The sequence below is a fragment of the Ammodytes marinus genome (assembly GCF_949987685.1).
Source record: "Ammodytes marinus genome assembly, chromosome: 16".
In the NCBI taxonomy this organism is placed as follows: Eukaryota; Metazoa; Chordata; class Actinopteri; order Uranoscopiformes; family Ammodytidae; genus Ammodytes; species Ammodytes marinus.
In genome coordinates this window covers 14,255,555-14,275,308 of record NC_137220.1, presented here as the reverse complement: position 1 = coordinate 14,275,308, position 19,754 = coordinate 14,255,555, and the positions used below count along the sequence as shown (strand labels likewise).

At 41.5% G+C, this 19,754-nt stretch overlaps 2 protein-coding genes across 2 annotated transcripts; one reads left to right on the top strand and one right to left on the bottom strand.

The window, feature by feature from the left end:
• Window positions 1–1,143: 1,143 nt before the first annotated feature.
• On the bottom strand, window positions 1,144–10,501 carry luc7l3 (LUC7-like 3 pre-mRNA splicing factor). The gene is made up of 11 exons (XM_080043378.1): window positions 10,216–10,501; window positions 9,414–9,480; window positions 9,248–9,287; window positions 9,005–9,149; window positions 8,302–8,376; window positions 7,943–8,047; window positions 6,999–7,160; window positions 5,167–5,516; window positions 4,407–4,564; window positions 2,957–3,180; window positions 1,144–1,282 (listed from the first exon to the last, which is right to left on the bottom strand). The coding sequence occupies exons 1-10, from the start codon at window positions 10,312–10,314 to the stop codon at window positions 2,990–2,992; spliced, it is 1,392 nt and encodes a 463-aa protein (XP_079899504.1). The 5' UTR covers window positions 10,315–10,501; the 3' UTR covers window positions 1,144–1,282; window positions 2,957–2,989.
• A 1,114-nt stretch (window positions 10,502–11,615) lies between these two features.
• ankrd40 (ankyrin repeat domain 40) lies at window positions 11,616–19,754 on the top strand. The gene is made up of 5 exons (XM_080043756.1): window positions 11,616–12,161; window positions 12,786–12,934; window positions 14,429–15,109; window positions 15,683–15,864; window positions 17,215–19,754. Exons 1-5 carry the CDS (start codon window positions 12,028–12,030, stop codon window positions 17,356–17,358), a joined length of 1,290 nt encoding a protein of 429 aa, XP_079899882.1. The 5' UTR covers window positions 11,616–12,027; the 3' UTR covers window positions 17,359–19,754.

Genomic DNA, 19,754 nt, shown 5'->3' with positions numbered 1-19,754 from the left:
ACCTTGCACATTAAAGGGAGACAAGGCGACAGAAACTAGTCCTTTAACTGTGCGTGCATTTTTGAATGAGATGTCACTAAATGGTCCTGTGTGCTTGTTGGGACTTACCACATCATATTGCGCTCTACATAATCTAATTGTAAACAAAACATTTTCTTTTGTTGACCTATTGGCAAGCACATCCGCAGTGGTTCTCTCATATTGGTAAATAAACAAGTCCCAATGCACACAGGACTGTTAAGTGATGTTTTAAAGATTATCTTCTGACCGTCGAAGGATGAGGCATGCTAATACTTCCCAATGACTACCATTATTTGTGATAAGCTAATTAGCGAAATGCAACCTTTGCCAATGTCTTTCAAAAATACACACAGAGTTAAAGGAATTGTTCTGGCACCTTGTCTTGAACTGTAGTCAACAAGCAAAAAAAAGTTTTTAAAAATGATTATTTTAACCTTTACATGTGTATAGTGCAAATACAAAGCTGGATGGTTCTCATGATTGAAGACAGTCTTTGAGTCTATAACATTTTCCAGTTCACATAGACCCAAAGGACAAAAAAAAACATAACACTGACAAGTTTTTACTTTTTATTCATTGAGACAGACAGATTAAAAGCAGAGCAAAATTAAACAAATCTTCAGTCTTCAAAATCTTTTGATCCAAAATGAAAGTCAGTATATTTTACAGTAAGGGGGACAAGAGCAATCAATGTGAGCTCTAAGTGGAGGAGAAAAGAGACACGCCCTTTTGTGGGACTAACATTGTACATACGCGTTCAACTGACTCTTTAAAAAAAAAAGTATATATCGGGGTCAGGAAGTAAAGTGGAACCTGACAAACCAAAACAAACCACAAGCACTGTTTTTTTATTTAATTTTCCCTAAATGCCAAGAAACATGGATGATGTGTAAAGATTTTCAAAATAAGAACACAAAAACCGATAATGAAATTCTCCTCTAAGTTTGGTATTTAGATTTTATTTTGATGCCTGGGTGACATCTAAACCAAGAAATACAACAGATGAACCACAACTACCCTCAAGCCAGCCAAAAGATCGACAGGTGATGGAACATGAAAATCAATTTAATTTCTACCCTCTATCCCTTCCCCCCTCCCTCTCTCTCTTTCTCCCCTTATTTACACATGTATCTTCATGTTTTTAAATAAGCCACTACTCATTTGTGGTTCACCTTGTTTCGTAAGCAGCGAAGTTGTCAGGTTCAGGGTAAAGATGGGTGCGCTCTTCCACTTGTTCCTCCACCAGATATCCCAGCCTCCCCTGTTGAGCAAAAATGGTCACAAAATGCAATGTTAGCAATGGCCCCACAACAAGCGTTTGTGGCAACAACTGATGCTACTGACGCAAAGACAGCATCAACTTAAAAAGACTACTGGTCAAATACGTTCCTAAAGTTAGCCACAGAGGAGAGCGTAGATCATACAAACAAGAGACACTGCTAATAATGCACAAATGCTATCAATACAGTAGAAGAGTAACATTTGGCAAAAATATCCTATTTTTTCAATACTAAATGTCTTAATTTGATTAAGTTTGAGGATCAATTGAAAAAAAAAGGGTAACATTGTTTAGCGTATACCTTAAAAACAGTGACAGCCTGTTTAATATGCCTTTGGCCAATGCAAAAGTGGACTTGATTTATTTCAGCAGATTTGATGACCAATTAAAGAGACAACACAGCATCCTATCAACTAAACAAATGACATATCATAAAATATCAAACTTCAGCCCTGAACTACACACCACAGGGACATACAATATACACACCAGTGTCCACTTTAGCTATTGGCAGAGGTATATCAAGCAGGCCGTCTGTGCATCTCAGCATTTCAAAAAAAAAAAATGTGTCTCTGAATGACTTTTCCCCAAACAATTTTTTTTAAAGTTATTAACTGTAAAAACAAAGAAATACAATAAAAATGTGGATACACATTCAAGCTTTCAAGATCATGTTTCGGAGAAGTACAGAATAGTTTAGTTTTTTTTTCTGACAGGCAACAGCATTCAGAAAATGGATGTGGGTAGAGAAAGGAGTACCTGGGGTGAGTACCTGCACAGTTTGACAGTCAGAGTATCCATGATTTTTAATTTGCCCTTTTCTCATGTGGTCTCGCTCACAACACCAACGCTGTGTGAGGTATGGAAGTCAGTTGCAATTCATTCGATAAACCCTACCCTCCAGTTAGTTAGTTACGTAAGGTCCCGCCCCTCCGCCCGTTGCTATAACAACCCCCCCCCAACACACACTGCATGGCATCACAGGCACAGTAAGCTGGACAACAAATCCATGGCATTTGAGTTATGGTTACGGCACAAATCAATGGCTTGTTTTTCACATACACCTTTGATGATAGCTGAAAGTATTAAATCTTTGTGTTTACACATGAGTAGGAAAAAACCTACTCACTTTTTGGATATAAATATAAACATGTAGACACAAATTGGCTGGGTTTTCACCCTATAACCAATGTAATAGCTCAACAAATCAAAATTATTACATTCTCGTTCTTCAAAGTGTAAAAAAAATAAAGATTAAAAACAGGTAAATACAGGCAGGAAAATGTGACTGGACTGGTATATACTTTTTCTGCCATTTAGAAAAGGATTGAAAAAAAAATAATAATAAAATGATACAAAACGAGGGGTACCTCCGGGCATGTTTGCTCAGGGCTACACTGGCCTTTCCCTCTGGGCTTTGTGTGAATCTTTTCTACCTTCGTCTCACTCATCGGGACTAGTCCTTCATCTTCAGTGCATACTTATGCACTATTCGAAAAAACAGGATAAAGATATATGCACATAGGACAAAAAATAAAATAAACAAAAGGCATTGAACTTAACGTAAACAGGGTGGGAGAGGTAGGGTGACAGGGTGGGGAGAGGAGATGGGGAGGGATTTAGAGCCAGGGGGAGCGAGGACGAGGACGCACTTACCTGAGCCTGATCTGAGGTCCTATCAGATCAGTTTTAATTGGACTGAGTGTCACCTTCAGAATGGAGCTGGTGCTGGCCGTTAAGCAGCGGGGAGGAGGCAGAGGCGGCCGCCCCCGTCTCCATGGCTTCCCCTTCAGACGGAGCCTTGGCGGCAGCAGCTGCTGTGTCGGCGTCAGAGTGCCTGTCTTTCTTAGAGCTGCTCCTCTCCTCTGTCGTCTTACGGTCTGGGAAGAAAATATTACATCACTGTAGCGATTTTCATGGTAGGGATGCACCGAAGTTTTGGCCACCAAAAATGGCAAAATAAATCATTTTAGGTGTCGGCCGAAACAGTGAAAAGGCCGAAAATGAAACACTGAAAATTTAGGTTAGTTTCTGTCTACAGCCGAAAAGTTACACTCACCACCTAAGCATGGGCATCGTTTAAATAAAGCCTATCATTTTTTGATGCAAATTCTGAAGTCTGAACATTTCGGTGAGGTGCAGGTTTTTTTCTCTCAACCTGCTCTGCAAATAAAATAAGTCAATGAATGAATGAGTGACAGAATTGGCAAAATGAATATAAAAAAAACTGCAAAAGCCTCTTTCGGTCAAGAATTTTCATTTTGGTGCATCCCTAGTTCATGGTAAACCGTTTATCCTTTTACCCACAAGAAGACACAGACGGTGATGCAAGCTAACTGATTTATACCTTCAGTTAAAAATGCACTGTGTAACTTTTGGTGTGTCAGAGAAGTGAACATTTCCTAAAGTTATGCTCTCATAACTGAATAAACAAAACTTTCCTCACAGGAAAATTGGATTCCTGGAACACTGTTTGAAGTTAGAAAGCTACCTTTAAAGTTACTGTTTCACTGTTGTTTACAGCAGCAGGGCCGACAGTTTTGTTTACCAACATATTCTAGTCTAACGTTTGGTTCCCGGTGCCTCAAAATAATTCCCTTGTGATTGATAATGATAGAATTATTCAAAACTAAGGATTACATGTAGAGTATATTATATATCTAGTAGACTAACTGCAGGCTGTGCAAATGTAAATAAATTCCCCTCGCCTAAAACTGCATAGTGCACCTTTAAGTTCAGACCGACCAAATTAAGGGTCGGGTCAGTTTTGTTTTTTGCTTCATGTCACGCTTACGCCTGTGAAACGTAGCTGGTGCAGACATCTACATAGGTTAAAATGAGAGTGTTTCTGTTGGGCGGCACAACCCTAATTGCAGTACAAATAGTCACATTTAATCTTGACGGTTAACGAACGGCAATTATTGTTCAGAGAAAAACATAATGCTAATCTGTCAATCAACACCAGTTAAAAAGGAAACATTTCTCAAGTTTTTTTTTTGGTATAGTGTCCATCAGAGGCTGAGACAACAAAGCGCCGATGGTCATGTGAAGAAGAGGGAAACTTTTTTTTGATTTGTGTACTAAAACATTTTTAAAGTGCTCTCACCTTTGTCTTTGGATGACCGTTCTCTGTCCTTGCTGCGGCTGCGGTGGTTGCGGTGAGACTTGCGCTCCGAGCTGCGGGATCTCTTCCGGTCCCGACTGCGGGAGCGACGCTTTCGGTCAGAGCGATCACGACTGCGCCTCCTCTCCCTGTCCCTGCTCCTAGGGGGGAAAAGAGGAGGTAGAACATGTCATTCAGGCAACAGGTGGAAGAAATTTTAAAGAAACAAGCTGCCATTTATCATGCAGCCACACACAGTCATATACAACTAATATGGTCAAGTGGTGTCTATATTTGGTTTTGTAGTATGTTGCCGTTTATGTTACAACAACCAGTGGAGGAATACCATTAATAAATGGTAGAAGGTTCTCTGTGAGTCTGGCGTGTGCCAATACATGTAGTTTTTGGGGTAATTTCCAGGGATCTATTTTTCCGCACCCCTCCCTTCTAAAGACTTTTTAAATGTCAAATAAATAGTTTCTATTCTGTTCTGTTCAGGCAGTCAAGCGAAATGTTGATCAGGTCGTTCATCATTTTAATGAGTAGTATCAGCTATCCATATCGGGGGGGGGGGGTCTAAAATGCAGGTTCATCGTCACAATTTGGTATGTTTCCTTTTTTCTCCCCCTTTAGACCAGCTGGCAGTTGAAAGAAATGAAAAAAAAAACTCACAGCTCTAACTGTGATGTTGCTCTTACATGTTGTTGTGAATTTAAATGTAAATGGCCGCTGCTGTTCCTAGAGAGCCGGTGTGGAGACGTACCTGCTGCGTTTGCGTTCCCTCTCCTTGTCTCTGCTCCGGGACCGGCGGCGCTCCCGGGATCGGCTGCGCTTCCTGTCCGACGCTCGGCTGGAGTGGCGGCTGTTGGAGTGGCTCCGTCTTCCCCTCCTGTCCCTGTCTCTCTCTCTGTCCCGCTCTCTGTCTTTCTCCTTCTCCCTCTCTTTCTCCTTCTCTCGTTCCCGCTCCTTCTCCTTCTCCCGCTCCTTCTCTTTCTCCTCTTCCTCCTTGCGCTTCTTCTCCCGTTCCTCCCTCTCTTTCTCGCGGTCTTCTCTGTCCTTCTTGAGGGCCGGGGTCTCCCCCTGCGGCTCTTCTGAGCGCCGATGGAGTTTCTCCTTGGAGGAAAAATGCAAGAGCCCTCACATTAAATGATGACACGTTGATCGGTCTATTTCAAACCACTATTCGCTTAAAGGCATATTCATACTCGGGCTCCACTCTGGCATGCGTGATGTAAAAATCGTCAGTCAAAAACATTGGAGCTACCTGCGCCCATGTGCATGCAGCCCAAAATATGTAAGCACACTGACTAGGGTTGCAAAATTCCAGGAATTTTCAAAGTTGGAAACTTTCCATGGGAATTAACGGGAATTTTGGGAATAAACGGGAATTTACTAAATTTAAAGCTACCCAAATGCATTACATTCTCCTAACTATGTTATTTCAGTCCTGGCAAACGTTCTAGACTGTAAAAAGCAGTTTTTTTCAACTAAGTTTTAATATATTTATGAACATTTAATTTCAAATCAGATTTAAAAAAAAAAGTTTGAGACACCCAACTTGATATAATTTATTGATTTTTACTAGACCAGGCTTACAGAGGCTTAAACAGTGATTTTAAATATAGTTGGGGACAATATATTTTAGCATAATCTTGACTAAAACAACCAGATTCTATGCAAGTAGCCTACACTTGGCAAATTGCACATAGCACACATCCTACTGCAGGGGTAGTGAGGCCATGCCCCCTACATGCACTGTGCATTCCTCCATCACATGGGGGGCAATTGACTTTATTAATTGAATGGGTGGGGTCAGACAGAGGAGTAATATTTAACTCAACATTCATCTTTTTGTTGTTCAGTGAAATTATTGATTGTTCATAAAATAATCAAAACTTGAAAATTATTTTTACAAATAAATCTGTTCAAATGTAATGTTTTTTAATTGTATAATTTTGCATGGATGTCTGCCTATGACCCAACATAGTGTTTATATGTTTAGATTTATGTTTGGATATGAAAAAAATCATTTAAATTACCGACATTTAGTTAATTCCTATAATTTCCAATTTTGAATATTCCCAAAATTCCCGAGCGAAAGTTCCCGTGGAAAGTTTCCGGAAACTTTCCGGTAATTTACCGGAAACTTTCCACCCCTTTGCAACCCTAACACTGACTGTGCAAGCTCTAGTATATAACCCGTTGCGCCAAACTCCTGTCCAGTTGGTTGTATTTGCCGAGAAGAATATTAAGAATAAAACTGTACAACAAAGTAATATTGCAGGCTAATACAGACAGGTTCTGTAGTCACTTATTGCACTTTCTGCTCATAGATTCTGGTGATGGGTTTATCACTTGTGTGTTGCCACAGTGTGGTATTTACATATTTTGGTATTTATCAGAATTTGCTTTTCTGAATGCATTTACAAGACTTCTAAAAACACAGAAAATTCCACGACGACTATGAAATTGTAGTTAACAGTTTTTCTGTCCCTTGACCTGCCGTAACATGAGCTGTAACTGATGGTGCACAACTCATGTATGCTGCATGTCATGGTCTATGCATGTGTTCTTTGTGTCAGACTATCCCGTTACCTTGAGCTCCTCTACAGTGGATTTGATCTTGGCGTAGCCCATGTGTTGCTTTCCCATCAGATGGTCGTCCACTCTAGACTGTGCGTCGCCCACAATGAGGAAGGCCCCGCACACCTCACACACCTCCATCTGTTTCTCCTGGGCAGCAAAGCTCTCAATGGTCTACGGGGGGAAAAACAGTAATCGGTTACATTGTTCAGGAATTATGTAAGAAAGACATATTTCTTATTTTGAATAATTAAAGAATCTATGGTGGCCTTCAAGGACAAGAAGCTAGTTCCTTAAGATGGCATCATCCACCATTGCCTTTTATAGCCACCATTGTCTTCCCAAAATATCGAGTGACAAGGAGAAGGAGCTTTTAGTTTTCATGCACCAAATCTCTGTAACAAGCTCCCAGAATACTTGAGGTCTGCAGCAACTCTCAGCTCTTTTAAAATCAAGTCTGAAGACTTTTCCGTTTCCATTTTAACCTGTAATTTTTATTTTATTTGAATGTTCTATTTCTATTCATTCGCTTTTCTAATGTGTATTATGTATTTTAATCTTACCCCTGTAAAGCACTTCGAATGGCCTTGTGTCTGTGCTATATAAATGAACTTGCCATGCCTTGATGAGGAGAAGATGTATTTAGTTATTTATTTTATAGTGCTTCTTCGTCTTCCAACAGGTGCATTTCCCCTAGGACACCCACTATAAAAACGCATATGGCTATCAAGTTTGTCCATTCTGTGCTACTCTAGAAACATGGTGGGGCAACATGGCGGCCTCTGTGTAGGGTGACAAACTCCTATTAAGATATATCAGGCTCATTCGGGGGGGGGGGGGGAGACTTGTGAATCCTTTTTCAGTCCATGCTACTTTGATCATTATTTGGATCAAAAATCTGTCTAAAACCTTTTTTAGACAGATTTGAGTTTGGCCCTGTGGGTGGGCTGACTCACTGAGGGGGTGGAGTTGAGCAGCTCTCTCTCGTCCTTCAGCTGCTCCACCAGCTTCATCATTCCCTGGGCCTCCTCCACTCTGCCCTCCGAACCCAGCTCCTCAATCTGAGCAAAAGCAACACACAGATAATCAGCCATTTTATCACAGTAAAACAACACTGACAACTAGATATCCGAGGCTTCAGTTAGAATGTAGTCCGTTGGCTTATCAAATCGGTTCATACAACGTAAGTCAGAGTAGTGAATCAAGTTGTGATAATCAACATTCAAAACAACAGCGGACACTTACAAATACTACTTCGCACCTTTTATTCATAGATAAATATCCACAAACCCATTTCACAATATTGGTTACAAACCTGCATAACAAGGTCTTCTATCTTCTCCGTCAGAACCGTCTCCTTCTCCTCATTCTTTCCAGATGGACCGGGACCCTGTGGAGATAAATCACAATGTAGATCAGCTAAAATCGTGCAATATCATTTTAGGTCTACCATGTCTAGGATGATAGAAAGCGGTATTGAGGACAATATGAGCAACCAGCACCTACAATTGAGTGAACGTGTTAACACTTTAAAGGGCACACTCACACCTGGGCTAGGCCATCTGTACCGTGCCCAAGTACGTTTGTCCCCTAAAGTTTAGTTTGTTTGACCAGTGTGAGCGCTCCATTCCGTACTCAAAACACAGTACACTTCCTCAGCTCTGGCAGTTTTGGAGAGGTGTGCTTAAAAGGAATACTTCACCCATACAGAACCAATGTTCTATCATTATAAAATCGCTATTATAATATAATGAATGGGGTTTTTCTTCCCTCAGTCTTCCCTTGGCCCAGCTGTCCTGATAATCCTAACCCTACACTCTTTCTGCCTTTTCTCAGGCTAGGATGAACCGATTTCAGAAATGTTTGCACATTTATACTACATAGGATCTCAGTGTTCAATACACCTTCATATTCCCACTGGTGAAGTAGGTCTTTAAGCACTGCACAACTGGGCCAAGTGTGAATGTGCCTTAAAAGAGCAGGGAAAAAACATCATGTCTCAAATTCAAACAACAAACCCCTGCATTCTGCTGCGCCTGGGAGAGTGCAAGGCGGGCATGGCCTCTACGAATCCTCCGCTCCACTTCAGCCAGGAGCGACTGCAGATAGCGCAGGAAGTCTCGTTCGTAGCCTTCCTTCATGAAACGAGAGCTTTTCTCATACCTGCACACAACAAACGGTGACAGAAACAAGGTGTTAGGTGGAACCATCAAGATACACACACATACACAGAGTTAAAAAAAACCACAAGTAGAACTTACGTTGTCCTCAGATTTTCATCATGGATTTTCTCACAAGGACCTGGGAGGGAAAAAAATGTGAGCTTCATCTTCTACGTATATAGATAGATGTTATCTGTTGGGCCACTGCTACAATATTAACATATATATATATATATATGATCACATCTGAAAGTTTTTGACTTACCCAGATCAGAGCGGGTGTTTGTGAACAGCTCAGCAGGGCAGAAGCCACACAGATAATAACGACAGACCTTCATGGGAAAAGGGAGAATTTTCAAAACACAAATCTTCTGCAGTCTCACCAACTTTTGACTTAGGACCTTGCAAGTCCCTAAAAACTTAGTTTTACAGTCAAAGGTTAATTGTTTGGTACCTCAGTCACCAGTTCACATGAAAAACAAACCAAAGCATAAAGGATAGGATACAGAGCTAATCGGGGTCCCGGGGTGTGTGGCAACGTGACCATATCGTAGCATGCAATGTTAGAATGTGTAATGTTAAATGGTTGAGGGACTGATTTAATAAATAGATGCAGTCAATTATTTTGAGCTTTGTACATTGCAACGTCAGAAAGTAATATTGATACAATAGACCACATCCATTCCCCGCGTGACCGATTAAAAATATGTTTACACCAATTCACGTCTTATTTTTAGATGAACGCCTTTTAAGACTCTGGATGAAGCCTGGCAAGTAGTTTGATGGGCGCGCGCAGCAGAGCGTGCGTGTCACGTTAATCCACAGCACTGTGAGCCAATGAATTAGCCTCAACTATTAGCATCGAAAAACCCTTGTGCTAATTCTACTTACACACACACCCATAGACCGCCCTCAACACGTTTGCTTCAGGGTGCACTTTCTGTGGGTTATGGTTGATATCTGGATATATGGCAGGCAGTTTAATTTAACTTCTTTTAACTCGATTTAAGACATCTTAGCATGCTAACGCTGACTAGGACGATAGGCTAGCTAGGACGCTAACTTACGCTCTCGTCGTCCCATCGCACGTTGCATCGCTTCTCGTCCGGGGCCAAGTTTCTATCTCGGCCCATTAACTCATCGAGTAGCTGGGCTGCTGACAGCATGTTGCCTGTAAGACCCTTGTCCTTGATTTAGAAGTAGTACGATATATCTTGCGGATCCTGTTCACACATCTAATAGCGCGCTAAAATATCCTTAGCAAAATGGCTGACGCCGTGACAACAACGCCCGTTTATAATATAGTTCGCCTACACAGCACGGCACCAGTACAGCAGCACCACACGCGCACACACAGCAGCCCTATCTTCTTATTCTTTGTGTTTCATTGCGAATTGCGAACCATGGTGTAGGTGCATACCGCCACCTACTGCACCAAACTATGTAGAACCATAATTTGAATGAGTTCATTGATCCCCATACATTTGGTTTGTTTCGCATGCTCTCATTTTAAAATGAATAAATTAATAATAATAACAATTATTATTTCCCGGTCTTTCTTTCTTTTTTCATTATTTTCTTCTGTTTTCACATGAGTTTGTTGATTGTATTTTGAAAATATCCACCGGAAGAGGTATGCCTTTACGGCATGCCTTTACGTTTATTTTCTGTGTTGCAGTTCAGTTTGGATACTGTGCCTTAGGAAATGGCAGTAGTATATCATGTCTGCACTGACGCTGATAGATTTGATTTGAATAATTTAATTTGGTGTTCATCACTGTGGTCACCAGATGACGGGTCAAAGCCATGCACAAATTAATGTTTTTTTGGCTCGATATATTTATTGATATATTTATTGTGTTGCAGTTTCTCCCTGTGACCACAAGATGGCAGCAAAGACTCCACCTCCGTCTCCACTCCATCTACATCTGTTGAGACACCGAGTGGTGGCACCTGATAGACTTTGTAACGTAATGGTATGGTAATGATACTGTAGAAGCCTAATTTAGATAATAGGTTAAGTTGGTTACGCTGGGAATGTGAAACAATATTGAAATATGACCATACACACTCAACGTTTATATTAACTCGAAGTTAATGTAAATGACTGCACTATCATTCCCTTCATGACCAAATTAACAAATTAAAACAGACATTAAAAAAAAAACTATATATTGATGATATTGGCTATTTTTCTGTAAAAACAGACATGCTTACCAAGTATCACCTCCGGTGATAACTTTCAAAATAAACGGACAAAAATGAAGTCAATCGGAAACTCAACTAATTAACACAATGATTGATTTTAAAACGCAATTTCAAAGTTGCGTTATGAAGCAACATGTTCAGTTTTAACATATTACATCATTTAAAATGGAAATGTTCGTGGGTTAAGGGGGGAACTATGGAAGTATTAGGAACTAAAATGTGTGCTCTCTGTTGTTACACCTAAAGATGCCCCCCGACGAGGCGGTGGTGCGTGTGTGTGTTTTCTTTCCTTTATTTTTTATTTTGTTCCCCCTTTTGCAGTCCACGCAGCCCTGAGACCACTAAATGAGTATCGGCTGCGGTGCTTTAACTAACTTACAGCAGACAGAGATAAATGGCGGGGAGGCAGCCTGCGGTATAAGCACCAAACACTCCCAAGCATCGACACTCAAGTTTAGCCGGAGCGAGGCTAGCACCAAAGACTGCTGCTAGCGCCTCGGTGAGCTAGCAACTATAGCCGGATAGCTAATGCTAGCAGGACTGTCTAAATACAGTGGACGTGTGTGTGTGCGCCATTGCTAGGGAATTCATTAGGCGATTAGTAGTGACAGCTTAACCCGAGAGGCTTTCGTGTGTCCTATGCTCGCGCAGCGCTAGCCGTGTGCACCAAGATGTCCACCACTTCGCTGGATAAAGAGTTACAGGAGCGGCTGAGAGAGGCGTCTGCCATCGGGGACATCGACGAGGTGCGGTCGTTGGTGGAGAGTGGAGTAAATGTGAACTCTCAGAACGAGATCAATGGATGGTGAGTGTTTCTGGGCTCTTCTCCACGTCAAACTCATGCACACAGTTGTTGATATTTAGGTGAAAACTTCCCCCTCAGCCAATGAACACAGTAAAAGGTATTAAATCAGTGTCATGGCTCATGTTATAAGACAGAGCAGCCTGTTAGTCAGCCAGACCTGTCACTTGTTATCCTACTCAGTTCAAAATATGCTCTGTTGGTATTTTAAGGATGGTAATATCATATTCCAATGACCTATTATACAGTGATTATTCTCACAACACTAGCAGGGAGCAGTGCTTATTGATAGATAGTAAAGTATATTGACTGAATTAAGTAAAACAATCAATATTCCATGTGACACACAATTGCATCATCAACCCCTTTATGCAACACTGTAATGTCCTATAATAGTCCATAGTCCTGTTGTGTTTACCAGCACTATCATCTCAAACAATTCGGCTGGTCTTCCTGGTTCACAATAGTTACACAACCTGTGTGACGACGATAGATCGAACTAATGATCGCCTTATGTTACAACAACTTTTTTTTAATCGGCTTAGTTTGTTTTTTTATTTATTTACTAATTGATTGGTTCATTAAGTTGTGTTCTCTCTCTCTCTCTCTCTCCAATCACCCCACCAGGACATGCCTGCACTGGGCGTGCAAGAGGAACCATAAGCACATTGTGTCCTACCTGCTCAGCTGTGAAGCGGACAAGGAAATCCTCACGGGGAAGGATGAATTGGCCTCGCAGCTCACCTCCAAACCAGAGATCAAACGCCTCTTAGGAAGTGAGCTGCACACACATCATGCCATTTCTCAGCCTCTCCTTCCTTCTTGTCATTCTTGATCCTGTCATGTCATTCTAGATGTCACTTGTTGTAATGTACAGGTTGTAACCACAGGTGTTGTCGATGCTATAAGTGCGTCTAAAGTAAGGGATAATGTACAGTGAACTCGTCATTTATTGACCCGTTCACTATACATTATCCCGCTTAGTTAATACACTGCTACTAACTACATCAATTATTGAAGATTTTTTTTGTTTTAAAGTTTTATTGATTTAGACTACTAACTTTGTAAATTGGTGGCCAAACGTACTCACGTGATGTAGTTTTGACTGGAGCTTTTTTCAGACAATATCCATGTCTCCGAACTTCCCTGCTCTCCAGATACATTCAAAGTCATGTCGAAAAAGTATTCCATTGTTTTTGTACGAGTAGTGGTATGTGACTGTTTGTAGACGTCTGTCAGCTGATTGATATGACAGGAAGTGATGATAAATCAGAACAATGTCCATAGCATCAGTAAATTATCCTTAACCCTCTGAGGTCTAGGGGTATTTTCTCCGATTTTACATACTTCTAGAAATACCTATTTCAAATGTGCAAGAAGATAAATTATACCAAAGTGTTTTATATGGAAATGTTCAGAACACATTAGGCCTTTGTTTTCTGAGGTCTACTTATGTCCTAGACCATTGTGTATGTAAATAATTGGCTTAAATGCTGAAAAATGAATTGCGATTTTTGAAAAACCTGGACATTTGTGTGAAAGAAGAACCTTTAGTCATCCTGTTGAGTTGTTTTGGCTCTTGTAATTGCTTCTCCTAAGCCTTAGCTTCAAAAATGCAGTTGACATTTTCCAAAACACAGTAGGGGAGTGCACAAAACATGACTAATATAAAAATTTGGTCCAGATGCTTTTTGGTAGAAATATTGTCTCTACTTTCAAAAAACATTAGGAAATTAGACTGAATGAAGACTTTGAACCACATATAATGATTCATGGGATGTATACTAATAAAAGAGGAAGCATCACAAAACATTTTTCAAACAAACCATTAAGTAAATATAAAAACAATAATAACAAACTACTTTCACACTATACTCGATGCACTATTTACAAGCTAAGTGGGAGTTGGGGAGCTTCTGGGTCTTGCTTCTCACAGTGTTTTCTAAGCCTGTAAGGGACTGACAGTATCACAAGAACATTCCCCGGAAACAGGAGGACCTCTAGTTTGAGATGATGTTTTCATTTTATTTTTCAGCCATATCTTCAGGTAGATATTAATAAAGATATGCACGCGCACGGCCGTAGACCTCAGAGGGTTTTAACAGCGGGCATTATCGAAAAGTAATTGCCCGTAGAATTCCGTTGTTGAGCTATAAGAACACAGCATTTATCAGGGCAGCGTAATTAAGCTAAATATGGTTTAGACAGAGGGTCAACTTTTTGAAGTTAATAGTTCTCTTTTTTCTCTGTCTCTTTTTTTATCATCGTAGTTGAAGTGGAGGAAGTGCCTGAAGTCAAGGAGGCCGAGTTGCCATTCATCCCTGCCTACCTGTCTAACCCGCCCTTCATCTATTCCAAGCTGGACAACAAGCCAGAGGCCCAGCCGGACCAGCAGCAGCACCTCACATACAACGGCTCAGGAGAGCACTCGGCCGAGGACACCAGCAGCGAGTCCACCTCCCTCTCTCCCACTCACTCAGCCCTCAACTTGATCTCTGATGACGTCATCACCACCCCTCCCATTCTCAGCCAATCCCAGGCCGGGGAATTTGTTCCTGTCAGTGAGCAAAATGGCGTGTCATCATCGGGACCGGCCTCCTCCCATAATAACCACAACCCTAACCCTAACCACACAACAGTTATAAGCAGTGCCGTGCCCATGGACCTGTCGGTGGAGCCTCACCTGGTCAACCACCACTCTGACTACGCCGTGACGCACAACGGCACGGTGCGCTCCCCTCCGTCCGCCTCGCCCAGCCCCACCCTGGGCAGCAGCAGCAATGGGACTGGTGGGGGCCAGGTCCAGGCTCCGCTAACCGGCGCTAACCCAGCCATCAGCAGGCAGCAGTCCATCCCACAACAACTGAGCTGCAGCCAGGCCGCAGGTGGAGGGTCCGTGCCCGCCTTCCAGCCTTTCTTCTTCACCAGCACCTTCCCCGTCAATGTGCAAGGTGAGAGACTTAATCATTGTGTTTGTTTACTATATCTGTCCACAAATACAGATTCAGCAGATACTACCAGGATACCATTAAATGTGAGTTTACCTTTGCAATACATGCTGCAATCGCTCAACACTACTCTACTTTCTCTGTGATAGTAAGCTGGGGAAATCAATACAGCTATTATATCTTGGTGTGAGTAAAAAAAAAACTAGAGCCAGAGGATCACAGATTTAAAAGGAAGAGTGCTTGTTGTCAAAATCCCTTTTTGTCAAAATCAGTGAATATCCCCCTCATGATCCGCTAGCAGTGTTAATACATAGCCTAGACTCTGTGAACGGGCATGTTGCTATCTACAGTTGACCCCCCCTTGTTTTTAACATATTAGTTTACAGAGGCTGTGTATTACCAGCGCACACAGGTAGCAGATAGTGAGGAGATATTCACTGATTTTGACCAAAAGTTATTTTGTAACCATTAAGCATTCTCAAGAATCGCTGACTCCACCTTGTTTTGTTTTTAATGTGAAAAAGCCAACCTATCTTTGTTAACAGAGAGAGGTATCACTCTGGTCCTTTTCTCTAGAGCTGGTGCTGAAGGTGCGTATCCAGAACCCTAACACGCGGGAGAATGACTTCATAGAGGTGGAGCTGGACAGGCAGGAGCTGACCTACCGCTCCCTGCTCAGGGTCTGCTGCCGGGAGCTAGACATTGGCGTTGAGCACGTGGAGAAGATCCGCAAGCTGCCCAACACCATGCTGAGAAAGGTACGGGGGGGAAGAATAAAGGACTGCAAACTGCACACACTATAACCTTGTCTTCCAGTGTAACCAAACAGCCACTCGCACACATAAATACAAACACAGATTCTAATAGGCTTGGCTATTCTATAAAGTATATCGACTCATTCTCTACCTATCAATATTAGGGTAAATGGGGGGGATTCTTTGACTTTAGCTTTGAAAAACCTGTGATTTAGACAACTAAGCTTGAAATAATACGTTATGTAAAGTATGAGGTTTTTGAACAGTGAGGCATGGCAGAAGGCATGTCACTCACATTGTACCATTGGTGTTCAGTGACAGAGATGTGGTGGTCAGAAACAAGCTAACCTGCCTGCTGTCACAACGCTGCCTGTACTGTGTTGTTAGAATGCATTGCTGTGTCTCTGTGTGACTCATGCGCTCACACTGACTGCCACACCTTCCCTCAACTCTCCTATTAGGAACGTTTGTGACTCACGTTACCATCCCGCTGAATCCCCCAGTGTATGTTGTGTTTGTGCCTTTATACATCATGACATGCAGTGCCTGGCTGCTCCTACTGAAGATAACAGTGGGATAGAAGCTGAACATTTGTTGTCTGTAAAATGCCTGAAAAAAGTGAGAATGTCCATTTAAAAGATGTATTATGTATTCTAAAAGATGGCCTGAACAATTCTGAAGAATGCTTGTTGTCAAAATGTGTTGGGTAAAATCAGCAAATATCTCCTCATGATCAGCTACCTTTACATACTGTCTGTGCGCTGAAAAAAATCCAGTGTTTCTGCACAGCCCAGGTTCTGTAAACGGGCATGTTGCTAGCTACAGGGGGCCCCTTTTGTTTACATACACACTGTTTCCTTCCCTGTTCACAAAGCCTAGCCTGTTTTTTAAAATGTTTTGATTTTTATTCAGGGCACTCAAAGTACGGACAGTTTGCACATCGTTTGGAGATTTTCACTGATTTTGAATAAAAGTGATTGACAATGCACATTCTCCAGAATTGCTGACCCCACCTTGAAATTTGTGCTTTTTTTATTTTTATTTTATTAGTCAAATGCCTGAAAACAGTCAAAATATCCATGGTAGATCCATTTAAGGATTGAGTCATTTTTTTTATTTTTTATTTTTTGGGCATTTTATTTGACAGTTCAGAGAGACAGGGATGAAATGTGGCAGAGAGGGGAATGGCATGAAGAGAACGACCACAGGCAGGATTTTAACCCGTGGTATGCTGCTTCTGAGGACTGAGCCTCTAGCACCACGAGCACCCCTAAAGATAGTTATTCTTAATAGTACTAAAATAATAATGAATAATGGCTTTTAAAAATGTTCCGTCTCTTTTGGCTGTTGCAGGACAAGGATGTGGCTCGGCTGCAGGACTTCCAGGAGCTGGAGGTTGTGTTGGAGAAGACAGAGGGCCTGTCCCTGTTCTCTGGTACTGGAGCGCTAACAGACAGACCATGCTACAACATGAAGGCCTCCCGTCTCACCTACTAAAGCTTACAGCAGAGCTCCGGGCTCTTACCTGCTTATAGGACAGGCTTCTATTCTGTAGCTTTCCCCCCTCAAGAAAAACCAGAACTAGTCGCCCCATCCCAAGTCCCCCTTGTTACAGCTCATTTTTTAACTTTGGTGTTTTCGCCAATATCCTAACTGGGATTTTTTAATTTTTTTTCCCCAAGTCCTCTAGCTATTGTCCTCTTGGCATCCTCGTCTGGCCCTGTATCCCGCCTTAGCGTACCCGACCACTTCTAAGCGATTTACTGATGCATGGCGTCCTCCATTATGTGCGAGTGCAAGTATTTTGGCCCTTCTCTTTATCTCTTTCTCTTCCCCACCAGTGCACTTTGGGACAACTTGAGTGAGACGTCGGCTCGTCTTCCTTTTACCGAATGGACTTGAATCTGGGATTTCTGCAATAGCCTTATATGGACACACCCACCCCCCTATACTGGCTGTGGACGACGAGGAAGGATATGAATAGAACTCTGAATTGATTAGGTTTCATCATCAGTGTGTTGTTTTAGCACATTGGACATCGCACACAGCAAGTTGACTTTCTAGCAAACAGAGACCTATACAGTGTTATTATCCAATGTTCTAGCTGGCGTACACACTTTCATACATGCTGTAGTAGGCATATAAACCTTAGTGTCTTTCCAAAAGAGGGGACATCTATTAGTGGCCCCCGAGCTCTTAAAAAGTGGAGGAAAGCTTTAGGTATCTTTGGACTAATATTTGCTGACAAATGCGAATAGTGCGCTTTAATATATATATTATTATCCACACAAGGATGGACACTTGAGTAGGAGAGGAGCACAGGTTTCCCTATTTAAATAATCCATTCATACACTGTGGTAAAGAGATAATTAGTTTGAATTTGTTTCTCTCGTTTCTCATTTCATGTCCAACATAGATCTACTAAATGCGCAGCAACTTGAAGCCGCTCGGTTTAGTCAGCGTAACGACTATCAACTGTGAAGTATTTATTTGAGTTTTGTTTTTGGAGTTCTATTGATTCTCCCTAAATAAGAGCGAGACCTTGTGCTTCGAGGCTCCCGCTTCAATGTATCATCCGAGTCACTTTCAGTTGCTGTCCTTCTGTTTTAACTGTGATTTAGAATCGAAACCAAAAAGCTCATCTAGCCAGCAAAGATACACACACACACACACTGCAGAATAAACTATCGGCGTGTCCGAGAGGAGGAAATAAGTGAGATACTGGGGCAAGTGTGGGACACAGTTAGCTGTGTTTTGAGGGACACTGGTTTTCTTAGGATCGAGTGCTGCATGTTCCTTCCGACACTCATCCAAACGATTATTTCTGTCACGATTTCTCTTTGTCACCTCTGTTTGAATCTATATGGTGACTACTAGTTTTCTATACAACATAACAAGCAACACAGAATATAGACATTACTGTGTGCCATCTGTTTGGTTGTAAAGGCCAGTCTATTGCTAATCTCTAAAAAAAAAAAAAAAAGTAGTTCAAGAAATTAAAATATGATGTTTGTGTTTTTTTTTAAATTATAGCTTAGGTGGAGACTGACTAGATGCTAACGGCAAGAGAAAATGTTCTTCTACTGTATATGAAGAGTTTAATGGGGCCATGACAGGTCAGATGGTGATGTTTATGCTGCTTTCATCAACACTTTATATCTTCTTTTAAATTGTTAATGCTGCGGGTCTCATTTATTTGAAACAGTGCAGTAGGCGACCACTGCACTTACAATCGGGAAAAAAAAAATCTTACCCCCCAGCGCTAACTGTTTACTGTTCAAATGTATACCTGAGGCCCTTACTGTAATTTGTATGTTTTTATTAACTCTTTTTTTGTTTAATCATTTGTATCATTTACTTTAATAACCAGCCTAGGCCTGTTGTGTTGGTGTCAAAAAGTCTACTACTATCGTGTGAGAAAGAGTCAGGATGATGAAGAGTACAGAGATGCTTTTGTTGACGCTAAGTGCAATGTAGCGGGGTGGGGACGGAGAGGGATGTGTTGGCTGAAAGGATTACCACGAGTGCTTATTTTACCTTCCCAAACATGTTCAAATGCTTTATTAAGGGAAGTTGTGCCACTTGTTTTAAGGCTTGGTTGAGAAAGTGGGGTGACATATACGAAGGTGAGCGAGAGCAGCAGGTTTGGAATTTGGGATCTTTGATTCCCTGGGAAAAGGATGTGACTAACGTTGTATTTGTGGGGTTGCTTGTTGTTCTAGATAAAAAGCAGAATACAGTTTCACTTAAACCTATGCATTCAGAGTCTGATATTTTTATATACAGTACGTCCTGTGTACTTGTAGAAATGATCTTAGGCACTGTTACAGTTGTGCTTTTCTTTTGTTCTTGAGACCTGTACTTGTTCTTTGATAAAGCATGGTGAACTACTT